This window comes from Lynx canadensis, chromosome B2, assembly GCF_007474595.2.
Source record: "Lynx canadensis isolate LIC74 chromosome B2, mLynCan4.pri.v2, whole genome shotgun sequence".
NCBI classification, from domain to species: Eukaryota; Metazoa; Chordata; class Mammalia; order Carnivora; family Felidae; genus Lynx; species Lynx canadensis.
In genome coordinates, this window is record NC_044307.1 from 95,057,594 (window position 1) to 95,078,631 (window position 21,038).

Consider the following 21,038-nt stretch of genomic DNA (forward strand, 5'->3'; position numbering starts at 1 on the left):
AAAAAGTGACTATTGACACATGTTAATATGCCTAAATCGTCCTGAAAACAACCACAATTTTACTATTAGCTAGAAACTCACTCATAGACACAGCTCTTATAGATACATTTTGCAATTGATGAAAGGGTTGCATTCCAAAAGCTTGTAAATCCCTTTTTGGAAAACTTTGTAAATGGAAGCGAGGTTTCTAGTTTAACCCATAAGAGCATAAATAATTGTTGATATACCTGAACTATATAATATTAAATGCTCAACTTATATATAGGTCCTGAGAATGGGACTTGGGTGATATTGATGAGTCTCCTCCCCTGTTCTTGGAAAGACTAGAAGTAAGCAATGATTAAAATTGATTTACCTTTATCACACCCTTCTACCTCTCTAACTTTTTACACTCTGATAGAGCACACAGCCCTAATCATGCTGCTGAAACAATCCTATCCAGTCCTACCTACCATCAGTTTCAACAGCACTTCCTTGAACCTTTAAATAGTAATTTCACAACTGTGAAGCAGTTGATGGATATTTCAACAAATAATCCAGAAAATATTACCACTCCTAAAGTAGAACTAGTGTTGAAAGAGACTGTTACTTATACAAGCAAAAATATTAGAATATTTAAAATATTAAAACTTAGACAAGCAAAAATATGAGAAACCTTTTAAAAATTTTACAGAGATGGTCAAATAAATTGATACATTGATACGACTATTATGCCAACGTTTAAAAAATGTTTACAAATAAGTTGTAATGACATGGCAATTGTATAAAATAAAATGCTAAATAAGTAAAAATGATACGTGCTATGTTCTTTATGAACTCAATTATTGAAAAAATGTATTAAGACTAGGCGCTAATAAAATTGTTGGGTAGACGACTTGTAATTTATGGCTTTTCCCAAGTGAGTACATGAATCCATGCTTTCCAGATTTTCCCATACCAGTAAGTGCTGTTTAAAAAAAAAAAAGAAGGAAAATCAAGGGAAAAAAGTATAAATTCAAATAAATCTCTAATAGGTAGAATTTTAGAGAGCTATAAACAGTGCTAATTAACGGGGAACGTGGAAATAGAGTTTTGTGAGCAAAAGAGCATTCCTTTGTTTGCAAAAGTTTAATTAGGAGACTTGTGTGTGTGTGTGTCTTAATTGAAAGTCCTTTACTGGTCCTGCTCCCATAAGCGGCTGCCACCCAAGGAAAAGGGGAGGGGGAACCAGGTGGTCAAGGAGGGGTCATCCCAACATTCCATTTACACAGAACTAAATAGACAAGCACAGAGTCACTACTGAGGTTAGAAGTTGGCAGCATGGGGGGCGCCTGGGTGGCGCAGTCGGTTAAGCGGCCGACTTCGGCTCAGGTCATGATCTCACGGTCCGTGAGTTTGAGCCCCGCGTCGGGCTCTGTGCTGACAGCTCAGAGCCTGGAGCCTGTTTCAGATTCTGTGTCTCCCTCTCTCTGACCCTCCCCCCCCCCCCCCCGTTCATGCTCTGTTTCTGTCTCAAAAATAAACACTAAAAAAAAAAAAAGTTGGCAGCATGGGAAGAGGATAGAACAGGTGGGGAATTGGGAGTTCCATTAAAAAATCTCAGCCCCCTCCCAAACTGGGGTGCCTTGGAGGAACTTGGTCAGCTTCAACCCAAGAGGAATCAGAAGATCAAAGACGGTTTGGGAAGACCATAACTGTCACGGATCGAGGGAGGAAGAAGGTCCAGGAGGTGAGGGGACTGTTTAGCAACTGGGCTGAAGAGATTGCCATTCCCCTGCTGGGATCCCCCAGGCCCTCAGGTCTGGCAGGACAGAGGCAGCCTGCAACACCCATGGGCATGTCTGGGGCTGCCAGATTCTCCAGGCAGGGGGCTTAAGGGGGCTTTCAAAGTCTTGCCCTCCCGGGAGATGTCAGCACTGCCCCCCCCCCCCCAGCTTCTCTGCCAGGGGGCAGGGGTCCTCGACCTCCTCATAGCAGTTTACTTCTAATTCATGCTTGATCTCCATCAGCTTCTTCCTGGTGGCGTCCTTGGAGCTGACACTGATCATTTTACTCTTAAGGGGTGCACACAGGTGCACACCAAGTCTTAATCTTGCTCTCCTTGGTCTCAAAGGTTGTGTCATAGAGGGCATAGCAGCTGTCCTTGTCTGGGAGCATCTTGACAAAGGTGGCATGGGGTCTACAGTCTGGCCCACATCAACTACCAGAATCTCCTTGCCCTCCTCCAGGATGATGTTCTTCTTGTCCTCGCCCAGGCAGAGGAGTACTGCCTCCTCTGGTGCTGGGGGCTTATGCACCTACCTTCATGTCACTGAACACTTTGATGACACCCTCAGAGACCACCACAGTGGAGGCCATGTTTCTGGAAGCAAAAGGGTGATAGCAAGGAGAGTCAGAAGAGAGGAGAGCCACCGCCACTGCCAGGATCTGACTGAAGGAGACTTATTTTAAATTAATCACATTATAAAACGGTAAGTTTTGTGGTTATAAAATATCACTTATTGCTATTGTTGTGGATTTTATAGATCCAATAAAACCTATTACTGATACTTGCTTCCCTTGATTAAAGATACTAGACATTTCTTTTTACATATACCACATAGAAAATAACACAGGCATGTGATTTAGACAAACAGGAAAAAAAGGATATACAATGAAGGAGTCTTCATCCCATCTTACAAAGCTTTCCCACCTAGAGCAATAATCCATGGCCCAGAAATTGTTTCTGTGTAAAACTATCCCGTGTAAATTGTATTTATATGCTAATCACTCTTCTATACATCTTACCTCATTTAACATACCTTAGAAACATTTACGTACCAGTATTATACATGTATAAATCCATCTTATTCTTAGCAAATACTACTTAATATTCTCCTGGATGGCTGTAATTTATTAGGAACCCTTTACTAATGGACATTTACTGACAGACATTTAAATTATTTCCAGTTTACCTTTATAACAAGGCTTCAGGGAACATTCTTATATAAATATCTTTATGTACATGAACAAGATTACCTATGAGATAAATTCTTAGAATTGTTGAGTGAAAGAGTGTATGTACATTTAAGAAATCTGATATTGCCAAACTGCCTTCCAAAGAATTTATACCAATTTACACTGCAGGGGAACATTTCCGATCACGACAGATTCCTTGAAGAAAACTCCAATGCTATCAATGGCCAGGAGGGTAACATGAATTAGTAAGGCAGGCTGGAGTAAGAAAATGGTCAACTGAAGAGCATATTCAGTCAATGAAAGAAGCAGCTTCAAGCCTACTATGCCTTCTAGAAATCTATGCCTAATATTGTTATTCCCTTGATGTCTCAAAAGCCTAAAATCTAGACTTATGCATGAAATCTCTAGATTTTTAAAATGTTGACAACTCATTAAATTTCTAGAATCGGCAAGACAGACAAAACTGTGAGTGGCAATCATGTTCTGGGGCTCCAAACTGTGGCCTATGCTTTAAAGCCTTAATTTCCACCTCCACATCCAACAAAGACTGTCATGGCTTTACTTGGTGTGTAGTGTACAGTTTTAAAGCTGGGATTTCCTTAGATTCCATTTTGGTTTTAGATGAACAAGAAGATTTTATTAACAACATGGTCACTATTCCCTCAAAGTATTTGAACAACTTAATCTACTCTTGCCCAGATGTTTTTATTAATCAGTTTCCTACATTAGGGTCCTTTGCCCTACATGATTCTTCCTTTAGAGTGCTGTGTTCCTCTGTTTTCTTTGTTATATGGAACTACAACATGTATTAAAGGTTGAGTCATTTTCCTGTTAATCTTTTACCCGAAGGAGTTGAAAATCTCTAGTCATTTTTCTAAACTACTTTGCATTCAACATATCCATCTACTTACAGAAGAAATTATGGGAATAGAGTATATTAAAAAGACCTGCTGCCTCTTGCTTATTTTCAATCCACATAAAATATTTTATATAATAACTACATTCTTATAGTCAAAAATAAAGACAATATAAAAATATAAACCCTGAAATCACTAAATCTGTATCAAAAAATATTCAAATTCAGGGATAAAATACTATGAGATTTTTAATATTTTATTATCTCTTCTACATAAATAGTTGCAAAAGAACCAATCTGACAAAGCCAATATATTATATGATTATTAATGGAAATGAGTATTTGTAAAAATTCTAATTATGAGCAATATAATTTTAATTATTTTTTAAGTTTATTTATTTTTGACAGAGATAGAGTGTGAGCATGAGCTGGGGAGGGGCAGAGAGAGAGGGAGACACAGAATCCGAAGCAAGCTCCAGGCTCTGAGCTGTCAGCACAGAGCCTGACACAGGGGTCGAACTCACAAACCGTGAGATCATGACCTGGGCCGAAGTCAAATGCTTAACTGACTGAGCCACCCAGGCACCCCATAAGCAATGTAATTTTAAAGAGGTCAGTTATCTATTTGAAAACTCAGAAGGCAATGACCTCTTACACAGATGAATTTTGAAAATCAAAATTTTAAAATTAACTTTATTTATTGTAAATAAGCATGTGAGTCTTAATTTTAAAACTAATTATAATTTTTAAAGAATTTCTAGTTTTAAAATTAATCTGGTGAGAGACTACACACACGCACACACACACACACACACACACACCCCTACAGTAACAAAAGAAAACTAAGACATATATTAAAGAAGCTTTATAATGTAGCGAAGTTTTCAATGTATACTGAAAACATGAGCGAAGCTGTTCATATGAGAAATCTGCATGAGTCATTTTACCAACATTGATGCCAGTAGACAGTGTACTTTTAGTTTCCAAAGGCAAAGTTCTAAAGATTCTACAAAGGCAAAGTTCTACAGATTCCTCTCTTAGCACTTCTAAATATGTGAGTGTTCTATGCTGTAACTACTCAAGTGTACCTTTTCAAAAGAAAACTCATAAGATCACCTTTAAAAGCCCAAAGCTCTGTATTAGGCATATGTCACTTGAACTCAACATTTTAACCAGGAGAAACAAATAAGAAGTTCAAAATTACAAATTTAAATTGTAATCTGCACACTGGATTACTTCTTCCAATGTATCATCAGAACTCAGAGATAAAACAAAAGTAATGATGTGGTAAAATATTATATTTAATTTTACCTAAAGTATAAATTAAAATAGGGCATAAGAAAAACGTTGAGACCGTAATACATATATGGAAAAGTGACCACTGAAAGATGCAAATAATTCATACAATATAAGCTTTAATATATAAATTAAATGTCATTTCATCAGCTGTTAGTCACATCAGTCTAAACTTTATATATTAAAATATTAAAAAGCTAAAAAACATCATTGCAATATAGATTCAATATGGGAAAATACATATTTGTGGCTTTATACACAATCTAAATTAATCCATTCTATACAATAGTTTTCCAAAATATAAACGGCACTTTACATGCAATAGAACATACCAGGCTGGATGTCCTAATATAATTTAATATATAGGAAAATAAAGAGAAAACACCCTTTTAACAAGACAGTTACATAGTGTAGGTGGAATGTAGAATACGGTTTTGCCTTGACACGATCTTGGATACGAGTAAAGAAATATGAAAAAGGACAGTTTCTACTACTTTCAATTAGCATTTTTTAAATTGAAGACTACTGTGATTTTATATTTTCTAATTGTATCACAAAGAGAAAACAAAAAAAGGAAGCAGGGAGAGGAGGGTAGAAAGCGTCATCCTTTATGAATTTTAAACATCACCCCTGCCTGTGGGCTGCATTTAGGCTCCTTTTCTGTTGACAGTTTCCTAAATTATTTCTGCCACTTGGAATTGCGCATCAGTAATCAGACGAATTTTCCAGACTTAAGCCATTGTGTAACCATAGCTGCCACAGTGTAGTGCCACAAGAAGTCTGTCCTTGAGTATTTCTTTACTTGGGTATTCAGGTAACTTGAGCATGTTGATGCTTTAAAAGAAAAATATACCACCATTAAATAGGAAATCTATGAAATTTCTGATTGTTTTGTCTAGCAGTGAAAACACTACTCAAATTAACATAAAACCACCCTCTAAATTTGCATTAAAATTGGAAAACCCTGAAGAAGTATTTAAAAGACTAAAAAAAAAAAAAAAAAAAAACCTGCTGCATTGCAGTTTCCTTTAGCATGCAAATGTAGTGAAAGAAAATAAGTTCCTTTCAGCCTAAAATAAATAAGCGATAAGGGAATTTAGTTTGAAGTGATGGTGTAACTCAGTGATACTTATGACAGGATAACTTCAGTGATATGTGAACTACATTTTATTAAATTATAGGTAGTTTCCCCAAATATTTTCCCTAGCACAAAAGGGAGAGGCAAGGAATTATGTTGGTACTTATTTATCAGTGATTCCAAAATGATGAAAGAGATTATTGTTGAGGTTTTCTTCTCAATGCAGTAGTACAATAGTTAGACCTTTAATTATTCAAAATTAATCAAAAACAATTCACAGCATTTAAAAAAACCAATTTAACATACCATGTGCTTGAAGTTGGTAGGAGATTTGGAGTATATGGCACAGCAGCAATTGTAAAGTTTTGCAGTCCACTTCCACCCATGATATTAGCAAATCCACCATGTGGGACCCTGGAACTAAGAGTTCGTATCTTAATAAACTAATCGTGCAAGGAAAACCTTTGTGATACATATATTTCAACTGATCGCTTAGGGTAAGAATATATTCAGCTCTAGGATACTGACCAGGTAACATTTCTGGTTCTGCAAAACTCCAGCTCATTATTAAAAGGTGCTTCATGGCCAGTTAGCAAGCTTCCATGGAGACAGTCCTGGAAATTTCTGTAAGCCATACTATGCTTTCAATTGGCCATAGCACATACCTCTACTATTGTACATAGTGTCTCCCTACTAAACTGGGACTAATTTGAGGACCAAATGTGTCATGTTTATATGACCCTGGGGTTAGCAAAATGACTGGCATCTAATTAGATATTTGTTGAATACATGAATGTTTGCTTGATTAATTCAAGCAATAGAGAGGCTCTTAGAAATAATCCAAATGATTTCCCTATTTGTGAAAATATCTAGGGTCTGATGGAGTTAAAAGCAGGCCACCCCAAAATATGCCACTTTGGCACACTGATTATTTTGAATTAAAGTTACTTAAAACAACCAGTGCAAAAAGGACACTCTAACCTTCCCCTGTCTCCCTGAAAACAGGAAATAATTCTCACTTGTAAGAGGTACTCTCCCTGTACCAGGAGGTAAAGAAACATCCTATGACCAGAGATAGGGAATTCAGGGCTTTGAAGGTGTAGAAATAAACCTCATACTTCTTCATCAATTTACTACCCCAAGCACAAACTCCTTTGTCTTTTTTTTAAATATATATAATTTATTGTCAAGTTGGCTAACATACATATGTGTATATACAGTGTGCTCTTGGTTTTGGGGGTAGATTCCTGTGATTCATCACTTACATATAATACCCAGTGCTCATCCCAACAAGTGTCCTCTTCAATGCCCATCACCCATTCCCCCCAACCCCCCCATCAACCCTCAGTTTATTCTCTGTATTTAAGAGTCTCTTCTTTGTCTTTTCAATTCCTCAAACATTTATTGTCTCTTTGGTCTAAAAGGTGTAAAACCTGCCTACTTTGGTCACTTCTCTGAGACTCCTATTTCTATGACCTCCAAAACATGTGAATTAAATTTGTTTCCCTCCCACCATTGATCTGTGTATATCAATTTAATTCTTAGGCCAAGCAGAATAACTTTGAGTGGTAAAGGTAAATTTTTCCTTCCTAATAGGTCAAAGTGATGAGGGAGCATGGGGTAAGCTGAGGGCAAAATACAGCTGGAACACCCCCCAGCCAGGTGGAATACGAGTGATATTCCTCGAACACTCCTGGCCACCCAAGAACAAAGGTTTAAGTGCTTGCCATGGCAATGTGAGAAACTAAGGCAAATGAGGAATTAAATTCTCTTACTGCCTATGCCATTGACAAGTCCTTGAAACCAGCAGGGTGACCTCCCTCTAGGAGCTCAGCTGCCTGAAAGGATGACACTTTGCTAGGGGCAAAAGAGAGTCTTAGCTAACATTGTCCCACCTGGAGGATCCTGTAAGTCTACTTCCTTTATCTTAATTGCCCCAAGAGAGATGCTGGCAATCATACTCCAAGCTTATAGCCCCCCACCCCATATACATCTGAAGGGTCTCATGACTGAGGTTTTATTAAATGGTAATAAATGGTGTTTCCCTAGCAACAGCTAGTCCCTTGAGGTCCTAGAAACCTTGCTTCCAAAATACCTTAGAGGCTTACTCTATCCCTGAGCCCCTCTCCCAACCTGAGGATATATATTGAGTTACCGTCAGGACCCCAGTGCAACTCTTCCTGCCCACAGGTATTGTCCCAGGGCTTAATAACATCAGCTTTTTGCACCAAAAACATCTTCAAGATTCTTTCTTGGCCGTCTGCTCTGGACCACCCCACCATCACCCCAAAACTTCATCAAAAGGGTTTTGGGTTTTCACAGTAGGAAAACTAGAATATTCTTTTTTTTTTTTAAATTTTTTTTTTTTTTTAAATTTTTTTTTTTTTTTATTTAATTTTGGGACAGACAGAGACAGAGCATGAACGGGGGAGGGGCAGAGAGAGAGGGAGACACAGAATCGGAAACAGGCTCCAGGCTCCGAGCCATCAGCCCAGAGCTGACGCGGGGCTCGAACTCACAGACCGTGAGATCGTGACCTGGCTGAAGTCGGACGCTTAACGACTGCGCCACCCAGGCGCCCCAAACTAGAATATTCTTTACATTTCCGTTCCAAAGATTCAGAATATCAGACGTATTTATATTTTTTTTAATTTTTTTTTTAACGCTTATTTATTTTTGAAACAGAGAGAGACAGAGCATGAACGGGGGAGGGTCAGTGAGAGGGAGGACACAGAATCTGAAACAGGCTCCGGGCTCTGAGCTGTCAGCACAGAGCCCGACGCGGGGCTCGAACTCCGGACCTCGAGATCATGACCTGAGCCGAAGTCGTGCCGCTTAACCGACTGAGCCACCCAGGGCCCCCAGACGTATTTATTTTTTAATGTCACCTAACATAACAACATCAGATTCAAATTGGAAAACCCTAACAAAATGCATAAACAGTACTAGAAAATTTAATCTTGAATACATGGCCATAGAGAATGTAATTACAACTTCCTAAAATTCTATTGTGTTACATTTGAAAGACAATTAGTATTTCAAATTAGCCTTTGATGTATCATGATTAGACAATCTGATCCTGTAAAACACTTTGTTAGTTTTTTGTTTAAAAAAACTTTTTTAATGTTTCTTTAGTTTTGAGAGAGAGAGAGAGAGACCGAGGCAGAACAGAAAGACAGATATGAGTGGGGGAATGGCAGAGAGAGGAGACGATCTGAAGCAGGCTCCAGGCTCCAGGCTCTGAGCTGTCAGCACAGAGCCTGAAAGGGCTCAAACCAACAAACCATGAGATCATGAGCTGAGGTGAAGTTGGGACCCAGGCAACCCAACACTTTGTCATTTTAAAAATGAGATGCTGTAGTGCTTTTAGATAATAAGAATGATGACAAAGAAATATTTAAGGTACAGGTAATTAAATGCATAGGCAGAAGTCTGACTAGTATTAAACTGTTTTTTAGGGGTGTCTGGGTGGCTCAGTCGGTTAAGCATCTAACTTTGGCTTGGGTCATGATCTCATGGTTCATAAATTCGAGCCCCACATCAGGTTCTCTTGCTGTCAGCACAGAGCCCACTTTGGATCCTCTGTCCCTGTCTCTGTGCCTCTCCCCCACTTGCACTCTCTCTAGGTCTCTCTCAAAATAAATAAATAAACTTAAAAAATTTGTTTAAAAAATGTTTTCTAACATTGGATCCTGAGTACAAAGCATAATTCAGTTTATTAAAAACAAAAAAAAAGACCAAAAAAAACCCAACTTGTTGAATCTCCAATAGCCAAAATAATCTTGAAAAGAAGAACAAAGTCAGAGGTTTCACAGTTCCTGATCTCAAAACTTAAACTATAGAACGATGGTTATCAGAACAATGTGGTACTGGCATAAAGACAAACATACAGAAATAGAATAGACAACCCCAAAATAAACCCTTGCATATATGGCCAAATGTTTTTCAACTAGTCAACTGGGAAAGGACAGTCTTTTCAACAAATTATGTTGGGAAAACTGGATATCCACTACCAAAAATAAAGTTGAATTCTCACCTAATACTATACACAAAAATGAATTCAAAATGAATGAAAGATGAAAACATGAACCAAAACCACAAAATTTTTGGAAGAAAATAAAGAGGAAGAGCTTCACAACACTGGATTTGGCAATGATTTCTTGGATTTGACATCAAAAGCACAAACAAGAAAAGAAAAATAAGTTGGATTTCATCAAAATTAAAAACTTATCCACCAAAGGACACCATCAACACAGTGAGAAGGTACCCATAGAGTGGGAGAATATATTTTCAAATCATAAAACTCATAAGGAATTGATATCCAGAAAAATAAACAGAACTTCTAAACAACTCAACGAGAAACAATAAAAATCCAATTTAAAAATAGGGAAAGGACTCGAATAGACATTTCTCCAAAGAAGATATACAAATGGCTTATAAGAATATGAAAAGATGCTCAATCAACATTACTAGTATTAGGGAAATGGAAACCAAAACCATAATCAGATATCATTTCATACACATTAGGATGACCATTTTAAAGAAAAAACACAAAAATGAAAAAAAAAACACAAAAAGAACAAGCATTGGAAAGGATATGCAGAAAATGGAATCCTTATGCACTGCTGGTGGGAATGTAAAATTTACATCAGCTGTGGAAAACAGCATGGCTGTTTCTCAAAAAATAAAGATAGAATTACAATTTGTAGCCCAAAGTATTGAAAACAGAGACTGAAAAAGATTATTTGCACATCCATGTTGACAGCAGCATTATTCATGAAAGCCAAAAGGTAGAAGCAACTCAAGTGATCATCCATGGATGAAGGGGTAAGCAAATGTGGTATACACATACACTGGAATATTATTCAGCCCTAAAAAGGACAGAAGTTCTGACATATGATCCAATGTAGATGAACCCTGAGGACACAATGCTGAGTGAAATAAGCCAGTCACAAAGGACAAATGATGTATGGTTCCATTTATATGAAGTACCTACAGTAATCAAATTCATAGAGATAGAAAACAGAATTGTGGTTGCCTAGGGTGGCAGGGAAGGAGTATGAAGAATTAGTGTGTAACTGGTAGAGTCTCAGCTGAAAAGGATAAAGTTTGGGAGTTGGATGGTGGTGATGATTGCACAATATGAATGCACTTACTGTCACAGAACTGTATACTTAAATGGTTTACAATGTTAAGTTATATTATGTATTTTCTGTCATATACACTATAAAAAACTATGAATTTGCACCAGGATTTTATTTGAAGTTATAAATGATATGTATACATTGACAGGGGAAAAAATAACAATCTAATATAAATAAATATCTAAGAATAGTTTCCTTTTATACCTGGGAAGTCATTTGGTTGCGATTAAATGCTTTACTGATTAAATGCCTTAGCTTACCTTAGAAATCCAAGTGAATACTAAAACATTCCTGAATATTTATATTCCTGGCCTGTATCTTGTTAGAAAATACTAATGCATGAGCAATTTCTACTTAGGGCAAAAGAATAGCTAAAGAAACTGGACTGAAATAAAATTCAACACTAATCTATGCATATTAACCTTTGCTTGAAAAATCAACAAATGCAACCAAAAATGAAAAGGGATAAGAAGCCAAGTTGTTCTCAATTTCCTGTAGAGGCAGAATTTATAAAAGTAAGTTCCAAATAGGCAAGGAAGAAGTCAAACTTTCACTATTCACAGACAGCATAATGCTCTATGTAGAAAACCCAAAGAATCCACCAAAAAATTGCTAGAACTGACACACAAGTTAAGGAAATTTGCAAGATACAAAATCAACATACAGATATCTGCTGCATTTCTATACACCAATAATGAAGAAGCATAAAGAGAAATCAAGGAATGATCCCATTTACAACTGCCCCCCAAAAACCATAAGATACCTAGGAATAAACCTACCTAAAGAGGTAAAAGATCTGTACTCTGAAAACTATAGAACACTTATGAAAGTAATTGAAGATGACACAGGGAATAGAAAACATTCCATGCTCATGGACTGGAAGAACAATACTGTTAAAATGTCTACTCTACCCAAAGCAATCTTCCCAATTTAATGCAATGCAATCCCTATCGAAATACCACCAGCATTTTTCAGAGAGCTAGAACAAACAAAAATTTGTACGGAACCACAAAAGCCCCCAAATAGCCAAAGCAATCTTGAAAAAGTAAAGCAAAGGTGGAGACATCACAATTCCAGGCTGGCACAAAAACAGATACATAGATCAATGGAATAGAATAGAAAACCCAGAAATTGACCCACAACTTTATGCTCAACCAACCTTCAACAAAACAGGAAACAATATCCAATGGAAAAAAAGACAGTCTTTTCAATAAGTAGTGTTGGGAAAACTGGACAGCAACAAGCAGAAGAATGAAACTGGAACCACTTTTTTACACCATATACAGAAATAAATTCAAAATGGATGAAAGACCTACATGTGAGACAGGAAACCATCAACTCCTAGAGGAGAACAGAGGTAGCAACCTCTTTGACATCAGCTGAGTAACTTCTTACTAGATGCATTGCTGGAGGCAAGGGAAACAAAAGCAACATGAACTACTGGGACTTCAAGATAAAAAGCTTCCGCACAGTGAAAGAAACAATCAACAAAACTAAAAGGCAGCCTACAGAATGGGAGAAGATATTTGTAAATGGCAGCTGATAAAGGTTAGTATCCAAAATCAATAAAGAGCTTATCAAACCCAATACCCAAAAAACACTTAATCCAGTTAAGAAATGGGCAGAAGACATAAATAGATATTTTTTCAGAGAGCATACAGATGGCTAACATGAAACATGTTAAGACACATGAAAATATGTTCAACATCATTCATTATCAGGGAAATACACATCAAAACCACGATGAGGGGTACCTGGGTAACTCAGTTAAGTGTCTCTTTTTTTAATGTTTATTTTTGAGACAGAGAGAGAGAGAGCCTGAGAGAGAAGGAGACAGAGGACCCAAAGCCGGCTCTGCCTGACAGCAGAGAGCCCGTTGGAGGGGCTCAAAATCATGAACCGTAAGATAATGACCTGAGTTGAAGTCGCTCAACCACCGACTGAGCCACCCAGGAGCCCCCTTAAGCATCTGACTCTTGATCTCAGCTCAGGTCTTGATCTCGGAGTCCTGAATTCAAGCCCATGCCCAGTGTGGCGCCTACTTACAAAAAAAAAAAAAAGAAAGAAAGAAAGAAAAGAAAAAACCCATGATTAAGATACCACTCACAACACCTGTCAGAATGGCTAAAATTAACACAGAAAACAACAGATGTTGGTGAGGGTGCGAAGAAATGGGATTGGTGGGAATGCAAACTGCAAATGCAGCCACTCTGGAAAGCACTATGGAGTTTCCTCAAAAAGTTAAAAAGAGGGGGCACCTGGATGACTCAGTAGGTTAAGCATCTCATAGTTTGTGAGTTCTAGCCCTGCATCGAGCTCTGTGCTGACAGTATTGAGCTTGCTTGAGATTTTCTCTCTCTCTCTCTCCCTCTCTCATTGCTTCTCTCCTGCTTACACATGCATTCACTCTCTCTCTCTCTCAAAATAAATTAACTTAAAAAAAAAAAGAAAATAGTTGCATTAATTAAAAAAAAAAGTTAAAAATAAAACTACCCTATGACCCAGCAACTGCACTACTAAGTATTTACCCAAAGGATACAAAAATACTGATTTGAAGGGGCACATGCACCCCAATGTTCATAGCTGCAGCATCAACAATAGCCAAATTATAGAGAGAGCCCAAATGTCCATCAGCTGATGAATGGATAAAGAAGATGTGGTATATATACAATAAATAATACTTAGCCATCAAAAAAGAATGAAATCTTGCCATTTGCATGACATAAATGGAGCTAGAATAGAAAAGGTAAGTACCATATGATTTCACTCTTCTGTGCAATTTATGAAATGAAACAGATAAACATAGGGTAAGGGGTCAAAAAAACGAGAGAGAAGCTAACCATAAAGATTCTTAACTATAGAGAACAAATTGTGGGTTGATGGAGGGGAGGTGGCAGGTGATGGGCTAAATGGGTGATGGGCATTAAGGAGGGCACTTGTTCTGCTGAATACTGGGTGTTATATGTAGTGAGGAATCACTAAATTCTACTCCTGAAATCAATATTACACTATATATTACCTAACTTGAATTTACATAAAATTTTGAAAAAAATTTTTAAAAAAGTAAGTATACCACTTTACCAGGATAGGATGAGAAAATGAGACTTGACACAGTTTCTTACACAATTAATACAAAGTATTTCAATATCATAATAATCGAGCTAATGTTTTTCGTATCACTAAATTTTCAAAAATAAGCTTGAAAATCAGAAGATTCCCCAATTTTAAGATCTAAACTAATATTACACTGTAAACTGATATTCACAAACAATCTCTGAAACTTTACTCCTCTTCTTCTAAACTACAAACAAATATGACTGGGCAGCTTAAGCATGTATGAGAAAATAAATGAAATGGTCTTTGAGTATTATGACACTTGGATTATACAATATAAAATTACAGTCAATGAAAATGACATAATACTTTTATTTATACACAAATTATTAAGTCTGATTTCATTATTCTCAACAGTAAGAAACACAAGAGTAAGACATTTAATTAAGACAGTCTTTTTTTTTTTAATTTTTTTTTCAACGTTTTTATTTATTTTTGGGACAGAGAGAGACAGAGCATGAACGGGGGAGGGGCAGAGAGAGAGGGAGACACAGAGTCGGAAACAGGCTCCAGGCTCCGAGCCATCAGCCCAGAGCCTGACGCGGGGCTCGAACTCACGGACCGCGAGATCGTGACCTGGCTGAAGTCGGACGCTTAACCGACTGCGCCACCCAGGCGCCCCAAGACAGTCTTATAGGCCAACAAAATAATGTTATACCATAAAAATATTTTTAAAAAATTTTTAATGTTTATTTTTTTATTTTGAGGAAGAGAGAGACAGAGAGAGAGACAGGGCATGAGCATGGAAGGGGCAGTAGAGAGAGAGAGACACACAGAATCTGAAACAGGCTCCAGGTTCCGAGCTGTCAGCACAGAGCCTAATGCGAGCCTCGAACTCACAAACTGTGAGATCGTGACCTGAGCCGAAGTGGGATGTTCAACCAACTGAGTCACCCAGGTGCCCCACCATAAAAATATTAAAAATTATTTTGTACTGAATTTTGCTTCTAGTAATTGGAACGCATTTGACATTTCACTGAGGTTGCACCAAACTATACTATGTATGTAGAGAAAGAAATATATCTAAATATAAACAAATAGATAAGCAGAATTTTCGAAACACTGCTGAAGAAAAAAATATAGACATATATGTATGTACACACACACACACACACACACACACACAAAGTTTAGAATGGCAAATGCTATACCTATACTTGAGTCCAATATAAAAGAAAATTCAGGTTTAAAAAAACTTAGAACTTAACTCAGCCTGAATTCAAAACAAGGACTCTATGTAGACAGTGTTGAAAGGTGGCTTCTTCAGCATGATGGTGAAGCTGAGCTCTCTGTTGTTCCCCTCAGCTTCTGTGGCTTCTATTTTTTACTCACATCCTTCAGTTCAAATGGATTCACATTTTTTACTCACATCCTCAGTTCAAATGGATTCACATGTTACACTTCATGACCAGTTAAATAATAAACAGTGCAATCCTTTTCAGTACTGCTAACAATGATTATGCTATTGAACTGGAATTATGCACTCTGACACCAGTGGTTTTTATTCTACAAGAGCACAACTTAACAGACATTTTTAGTACCAGAAAACTTGAGTAAACTCTTATCTGCACTTTAAATCATACCAACCAAATCATGGTGTGTGTTTTGGGGAGAGGGGATGTAATAATAATTAAATAGTGCTTCAATATAAATCATTTTGAAAATAGTAACAGCTCTACCTCACAACATAAACAAAGTCCAGATGATTTAAAAATTAGAATGTAAAATAAAAAGTTACAGAAAAAAATGCTGATAAACATATATATCAAATCTTGGGAGTGGGGAAGGATTTATAAAAACCAAAAGGAAAGGTACTGATAATCACTTACAAAATTAATTTGATTTTATAAATGTTATAAAGTAAATTTATAACTTTTTTAAACTACATGGAAATCTGTATATTTACCTTTATGAAATTAAATGGCAAACAATAACTGGAAAAAGTATTTGCAGCGTTCATGTCTCATATAAAGAACATTTAAAAATGAATTTTTCTTTTTTTTAAGTTTATTTATTTTGAGAGAGAAAGAGCAAGCAGCAGAGGGTGGGGGGGAAAGGGGCAAGAGAGAGAGGCAAGGCAAGGAGGGTGAGAGGGAGAAGGGAGAGAAGATCTTTCTCTCCTTTCTCCTTCTCTCGCTCTTTTCTCTCCTCTCTTTCTCTCTCTCTCTCCTCTCTCTCTCTCTCTCTCTCTCTCTCTCTCTCGAACTCCCTCCTTTTTTCTTCGCTTGCGATTCAAAGACCCGATGTGGGCTTGAACTCATGAACGCAAGATCATGACCTGAGCTGAAACCAAGAGTTGGACACTTAACCAACTGAGTCATCTAGGCGCCCCAAAACTTAATTTTAGAAAACGACAATAGAATAATGCATACATTTAAGACAGGCAATTCACACAAAATTACATAAATAAGGGGGTGCCTGGGTGGCTCAATTGTTGGTTAAGGGTCTGACTCTTGATTTCGGCCCAGATCATGGTCGCATGGTTTGTGAGTTCAAGCCCTGTGTCCTCTGCGCTGACAGTGTGGAGCTTGCTTGGATTCTCTCTTTCCCTCTCTGCTCCTCCCCCCGCTTGCAGGCACATACACACACTCTCTCAAAATAAACATTTAAAAAAATTATATAATAATAAATTATATAAAAACGGAAATTATTACACCCTGTATTGATGCAGTAAATGGAACAGACCCTCTCATTACCTGTTGATGTGAATGAATACTGATAACTTTTTGAAGGGTAAATGAACAATATGTATCAGGTTATAAAAATTTACATACTTTCATATCCAAAAATTTCCCTTCTAAGAATTTATTCTATATAAATAATCAAACTGGCCCACCAATGTATAAGTGCAAGAATTCCTTATTTGTTCAGCATTATTCACAAGCAGGAAAATTACCAATTAAGGGAGGACAATACCAATTAAGGGAGGCCCATAAATTGGAGACGAGGTAGCCATGAAAAAAATTAGATCCATAAATGGAACCATTAAAAAAAAATTTTTTAATGTTTATTTATTTTTGAGAGAGAGAGAGAGAGAGAGAGAGAGAGAGAGCATGCATGCAAGCAGGGGAGGTGCAGAGAGATGGAGACAGAAGTTCTAAAGCTGACAGCAGACAGCCCAATAGCTCAAACTCACAAACCAGGAGATCATGAATGAGCTGAAGTCCGGACGCTTAACCAACTGAGCCACCCAGCTGGTGGCTCCCAGAACAATTTTTAATAATATATTCTTAATTTCAAAAGTTACAAAAGAAGAACATGTTTCAATGTTTTAAAAAGTAAAAATTTATGTATGTGGGAAAATTTCTAGAATCCCAGATACTGATATTAGAGGTGAATTTTTTAAATTGAAATTGCCTAACCCTCCTACATAGAATAGAAAATTTTTTAAATTCTTTTATTATTAAATTACTTTTTATTAAATCTTTGGGTATTTCTTGGCATTAAGAATTAAAAAAAAAAAAACAACTTTTTCTGTTTTCTTTCATATCTTAAGTCTATAATCTGTGAATATTCATGGTGTTTTTAAAGATTTTATTTTTAAGTAATCTCGACACCCAACACAGGGCTCAAACTTACAACCCCGAGAACAAGAGTCATATGCTCTCCCAACTGAGCCAGCCAGGTGCCCTTGAATATTCATGTTTTATTTATCATTTAAAAATAGACATATAATGTGATTCCAACGATTTTTCTAATTATATAGTTAAAGACTTAGAAAATAGGGGTGCTCGGGTGGCTCAGTTAGTTAAGCATCTGACTTCGGCTCAGGTCATGATTTTACCATTTGTGAGTTCGAGCCCAGTGTAGGGCTCTGTGCTGACAGCTCAGAACCTGGAGCCTGCTTCAGATTCTGTGTCTCCCTCTCTCTCTGCCCCTCCCCTGCTCACGCTGTCTCTCACTCTCTCAAAAATAAACAAACATTTAAAAAAATAAAAATAAACATTTCCAAAGACTTAGAAAATAAAGCAAATGTTAATAGTATTATCTCTGAATAGTGGAATTACTTAATGGATTCTCATTTTCTTCTATCTATATTCTTCATTTTCCAAATTTTCTATAATGGTTATAGACTACTTTAAAAAAAAAAAAACCTAGTGGACTTTAAATTACGTGTATATTTCATAGAGACATATAATCACAATTATGTTTTTAAAATGGCAGAAAAAATAGAGTAAATACATCAAATTGTTTACAGTAGTTATTGCTGGCAGGGAGTGTTTTCCTTATTTGTTCTCATTTTATGTGTGTTCCAACTTTCTTAGAAGAACCATGTACATTTATAATGGAACAAATGAACAATGTTTCCAATAACAGGAGGGCACAGATGAAATTCTACGATACCAAGAAGGAAAATCAGATTTTTTAAAACACCTTCCAGAAATATAAATTAAAGGAGGTTAAAATCATCTAGTTTTCTAGTATCTATGATATTTAATCAGTCCAAAAGTAGACTTTCAAGAAGTGTGGTATCACAAATTATTTTTTAGCCATGTGTCTTGAGACTTTAAAATTTGATAAGAAGTGTAGAAAAAATTGCTGAGTGTGGGTATTACATATGTCAGGTGTATGTGTCTGTCTGTTGTCCAGCAACACACAAATATTAAAAATTTGGCACTATCATTGACTTACCTATGGAATGAAAAGATTACCAAATTATAAAATACAATATATATGCTGACAGTCCTGATTAGAACAGCTTATTTTTTATACAGTAAATAAACATTTATTGAGCACTAGTTTATGTTTTATCTTTAGTAGCTAAACAAATCTTTGTTTAATACTAAAAACAGGAAAGGGAGGTGGAAACTGACAATTCAAAGTAATAATGCATTTTTGTTGTTTAAGTAATTAAAATTGGAACACATTAAGTTCTTTCCACATTAGCATATAAACACTTCTTACCTGCCAGTAACAAACTGCAAGAGAAGAACTCTCTCCTCTGGAGTAATGTCTTCCACAACTTCCCAAAACCACTAACAACAACAATGACAAAAAAAAAAACCGAACTCAAATTTCTGAGCAATTGTAGACTTCCTAATACCCGAGAAACATGCAATATTCATAAAGCATATTTTATTCTATGAAACTCATTTATCAAAAATGCTTTCATACAAAGCTTTCACATGCAATATCCCCATGAGAGGAGTTTAGGGGAAAATTTTTACTTTGTTAATTAATGTAGGTTTTCATCCAATAGTGCTGTAAAGCTTATAAATTAAATGGCAAAACTTAACTTCATTCTAGGCTCTAGAGAGATTTTACCTGAATAACTGGATCTTCTCTTTCGTAGCCACTTGTGTATTCTGTATTTCTTATCCAATCGCTCACATCAATTTCTGGCATGCCAGAGAGCAGGTAGTTCCTTTGGGGAAGAAGAAAAGTATTTCATTAATCTTCATTAAGAAAAAAAGCTATTACATTTGAATAGTAAATTTGCCTTGATTAGAAACTAATCCCATGTAAAACTGATTTATTTTTGTGACAGTTTCTGCACGTCATCAATAACAAGTACTACATGGGAGAGAATTCTTCATCCTGATAATCTCAAATACTGCTGAGATGTGAAATGTCTCCACACTGATATCTCACTAAAAACATAAGAGATAAATACATGAACACATATGCAGCAAGTTTACATTTGCAAACAATTTTATGAATGTTATTATCTCTGGTAATATGCCTATGTTTATTTTAATGAATTTGTTAAATTCTGAAGAGACCATACTCTCAACATGTAAGTGACAACAAAGCCCTGAATAAATTCTGGGTTAAGCAAAGGAAAAGATCATCCAGAAACTCTATCACTATGAAAAGGAGTAATATAAAAAAAGGAGGTATAAACAAAAATAGTCATTATGTGGAAAAAAACAACAGATTTTAGGCCTGTGAAGAACTCTATTTTGGAATGATTCAAATCCTTTAACGTAAGCATTCCCAGCGTTAAGGGAAAAAGCAATTTTCCTAATGACAGTCTTTTTTTTTTTTTACATAAAGATCATCAAACAAAATATTAAGTAAATAAAAATGAAATTAAGAATGTCAAAAATATTTACCATTATGTTTTCTAAGAGAAAAGAGAACATGGAAAGAACTTGTCCATATGGCTCCATCAGCCCGTATCTCACAGTGGATGTATTTACATAGTCAGATAAGGCAGTGACTATACTACATTTAACTAAATACTGACAAGCCAAACAGCAGGGTTTGTTGTCACAGACATGGACAGAATGTGATTCAAAATCACATCTCCTAGAGCACATATCTGACTAGTAAAGAAGTGTGCTCTGAAGAAAATTAGTGAAGGTTAATATGAGATGGTATCTGACAACTGTTGGGAGTTTCTAAGATCTTTTCAGGGTCTGCAAGGTTCTCCCTTCTCCAACATATCTGAGGCCGGAATTTCTCTACACAGTTCAAGCAAACAACATATTACAATTGATTATATGCAGAAGCAGACATGAGAACCCAGTGTCTTCTATTAACCAGATAGTAAATAAACTTACAAAAACACAAAACAATGCCACTCTTCCCACTACTTTTAAAATTTTATTTTTTCCTCGTGAAATGCCCCTCAATTTTTTTATTAGAAAATTATAACCCATTGAGGGGC

At 36.4% G+C, this 21,038-nt stretch overlaps 1 protein-coding gene and 1 pseudogene across 1 annotated transcript in view; both read right to left on the bottom strand.

Moving 5' to 3' along the window:
* Positions 1–1,525: 1,525 nt before the first annotated feature.
* LOC115514227 lies at positions 1,526–2,337 on the bottom strand (annotated as a pseudogene).
* Positions 2,338–5,073: 2,736 nt separating this feature from the next.
* HACE1 (HECT domain and ankyrin repeat containing E3 ubiquitin protein ligase 1) overlaps positions 5,074–21,038 on the bottom strand; it is a 122,200-nt gene continuing 106,235 nt past the window's right edge. Inside the window, 4 exon segments of the mRNA XM_030316034.1 lie at positions 5,074–5,923; positions 6,474–6,587; positions 19,331–19,401; positions 19,691–19,788. Of these exon segments, the coding sequence (XP_030171894.1) occupies positions 5,821–5,923; positions 6,474–6,587; positions 19,331–19,401; positions 19,691–19,788 (386 nt within the window). The 3' untranslated portion in view covers positions 5,074–5,820.